Source organism: Bison bison, unplaced genomic scaffold (assembly GCF_000754665.1).
Source record: "Bison bison bison isolate TAMUID 2011002044 unplaced genomic scaffold, Bison_UMD1.0 scf7180017864215, whole genome shotgun sequence".
Lineage (NCBI taxonomy): Eukaryota > Metazoa > Chordata > Mammalia > Artiodactyla > Bovidae > Bison > Bison bison.
The window spans coordinates 4,812,005-4,814,995 of NW_011494787.1; the positions used below are offsets into that span (position 1 = coordinate 4,812,005).

The following is a 2,991-nucleotide window of genomic DNA, read 5'->3' on the forward strand; positions in this document are numbered from 1 at the left end:
TTTCTGAGATTAGTAAGCTGCTGTCACTCCTTTGTGGTTATTGTTTGCACAGTACATCTTTTTCCATCCTTTTACTTTCAACCTGTTTGTGTCTTTGACCCTAGATTGTGTCTCTTGAAACACCATATAGTAAGGTCATAATTATAAGTTTATTCTGTCAGTCTACATCTTTTGATTGGAATGTTTAATCCATTTATATATAATGCAATTTCTGATAAGGTAGGATTTATGTTCATCATTTTGGTATTTGTTTTCTGTATGTGTCATGTGTATAAATGCCTTTTGTCAGGTTGAAGAATTTACCTTTTATTACTAGATTGCTGAGTTTTAATCAGGAATTGATTTTGTCAAGTATTTTTTCTTTACCTATTGAGATAATCATATGTTAGTTAATAATTTTGATAAACATTCTTTTTTAATGGCTAGGTAATATTTTTGTTCAATGCTTTGATCCCCCAAAAAAGTAACACTATAAGCATAAAATGAGTGAGGCCTAGTACAATACTAGAAGGTAATAACACATCTGAGTAGAGATATAATTAGATCTATTAGCACCATATGAAAGAAAGTAGCAGTATCATTATGTTTCAGATACACTTCAGAATAAATACTAAGTACTGAAATGCTTCACTCTAATAACAACATCACTAAACTAGAAAAATATCTAAAGGTGGCAATCAGTATATCTGAAACAATGTGATATAAAGAACTTCTGAAAGTACTGGTGCTATTTAACCTAGGAACACTAACCTATATGGAGGTTCAGATATGATTACAACTCCCACAAAAAAAGAGAAGACTATTCTTGAGAGAGAGAGAAAATGAAATCAATATTTTCTGCTGCACTAAAGGGTAAAAGATGAGGACAAAATCCTAATTTTTCCTAAAAAAGAAAGAATTTATGAAGATTAGAGCCTCACAACAGCTGAATGGGCTCTTCCCAGAGTGCAGGCCCTCTATCCTGGAAGTGTTTAGGCAGAGATTATATTATCCCATATAAGGGACACTTTGGAAGAACCTCTGTCTGAGGGGGTGAAGAGAGTAAATCAGATTAAGTGATCTTGAGGAGTCCCTTAACTTTAAGAGCTCATGCCTCTGTGACTGTAGAGTCCTAAACAAGGGAAATGCTGCAAGATGAGTTCACCAGGGGTGCCTGAGTCATGCAAGGGGAGCTGCCACCACCATCACTATGCCTACCCTTATGCTTAGAGAAAAAATCTTAGACTCGGAGTACAACTGATGAATCCTCACAAGTTAGCTATGTACCTTGTCTGACACTGGCTCTGTATACAAGTAATAACCTCCCTTATAAAGATATTTGAAACATCTTGTAAATACAAAATGGTATGTCAGTGTTTAAATATGGTAAAACATTGAAACAGCCATCAGAGTAAACGGTCATCCAATGGAAAGAGACATTCTTAATCAGCATTAATTGCTGTTATAATCACGGTGGTTTAGTCACTAAGTAGTGTCTGAATCTTGCAATGCCATGGACTGTAGCCCGCCAGGCTCCTCTGTCCATGAGATTCTCCAGGCAAGAATACTGGAGTGGGCTGCCATTTCCTTCTCCAGGGGATCTTCCCAACCCAGAAATTGAACCCAGGTCTCCTGCATTGCAGGCAGATTCTTTACCAACTGAGCTACAAGGGAAGCCCAATCATAAGAAGAATTACAAATAATGTAATATTTTAATTTTTAAAAATCACCACGAATTTACTGACCTATAGATAAGTAATTTAAAGTGAATCAAGAAAACTTAAAGCCAATTACAAAACTAAGCAAAAGACAGAAAAGTCAAATAATGTATTATTTATTATTCAGAACAATTAAAAAGATTTCTTGGAACCATCATTGACGTTAAAGCTTAGAACAATCAAGTAAGTTCTTACCATCAAACCTGTCATATTTCAAATGTCCACTGGCTTCTGGCACAGGAGGGATACTGGACACAGTGTCTTCAGCATCATTGTCCCCATCACTTGCTAGTTCTTGCTTAAGTTTGGTGTCTAACCAGTCATTGACCAATTCCTGAGCTATCAATAAGACAAAGACATCTTTTTAATATTTCAGTTACTTCAGAGACTTTCTTCATTTGCTATCTTCATTCATTCAATAAATGTTTCTTGAGGCACTATCATGTGTCAAATACTGCTCTAGATACTGGGAGTATAGCCGTGAACAAAACAGGGAAAATGAAACCCATCACCTTGAAGCTTACATTCTAACTGGGGAAGAGAGACAAAGAACCAGTAAGTCAGAAAGACAGAGCAGGAGAAGGAGAAATGGTGTACAAGAAATGGAAGGCGGGTGTTGATAGTTTTAAATTAATTGGGTGGTCAAAGGAGACCTCACTGGGAAGACATCAGAGCAAAGAAGGGAAGGAGGTGAGGGAGTGAGCCAGATGGCTATATAAGGGAATGCCGGGAGCCGGTGAGGCACTCCACTCGTGACAAAGGTCATGAGGAAGGAGGCTCGACATACGCAAAGGCGGGATGGAGCCTCAGGAGTCCCCCCGGATATTCTCGAGCATCTGCCCCCAAAAAACCAGAGTCTGCCTACTTTATTGCTTTGTGCTCTCACCTCTGACTTTACTGGGGGCTGTCCCCTACCACCATCTCGCTCTCTCTGTCAAAGAGTTAACTTACAGCTCCAATTAATAAAGTTCCTGGGCAATTAGGAGTGTTTAAATCCAAACCCCTCAGATGGCTCTCTAACTCGCCTGACTCCTACAGCTATACATACGATTGTTTACAGTCTCCCAGCCTTGAGAGGCACGGGAAGCTTAAGATATTCAAATAGCTTAGAGCCTCTCAGAGAGTTAGAAACTGTCAGAATAAAACTAGTAAAAGATTTCATTGATGAGCCAATGCTTGCTGCCAAGTTTTCACATCCCCTGAATTGTATCCTTGAATATGTATTAATTAATAGTTGGTATGTAGAAAAAATAAGTAGTGGCCTTGGTGTTAGTAACTTTAGACCCTTAAGGTA

General features: G+C 38.2%; 1 protein-coding gene across 1 annotated transcript in view; it reads right to left on the minus strand.

The window, feature by feature from the left end:
• KIAA1407 (KIAA1407 ortholog) overlaps positions 1-2,991 on the minus strand; it is a 99,912-nt gene that overhangs the window by 83,912 nt on the left and 13,009 nt on the right. Inside the window, exon 4 of the mRNA XM_010845352.1 lies at positions 1,893-2,036. Within this exon, the coding sequence (XP_010843654.1) occupies positions 1,893-2,036 (144 nt within the window). The remainder of the gene's footprint in view (positions 1-1,892; positions 2,037-2,991) is intronic.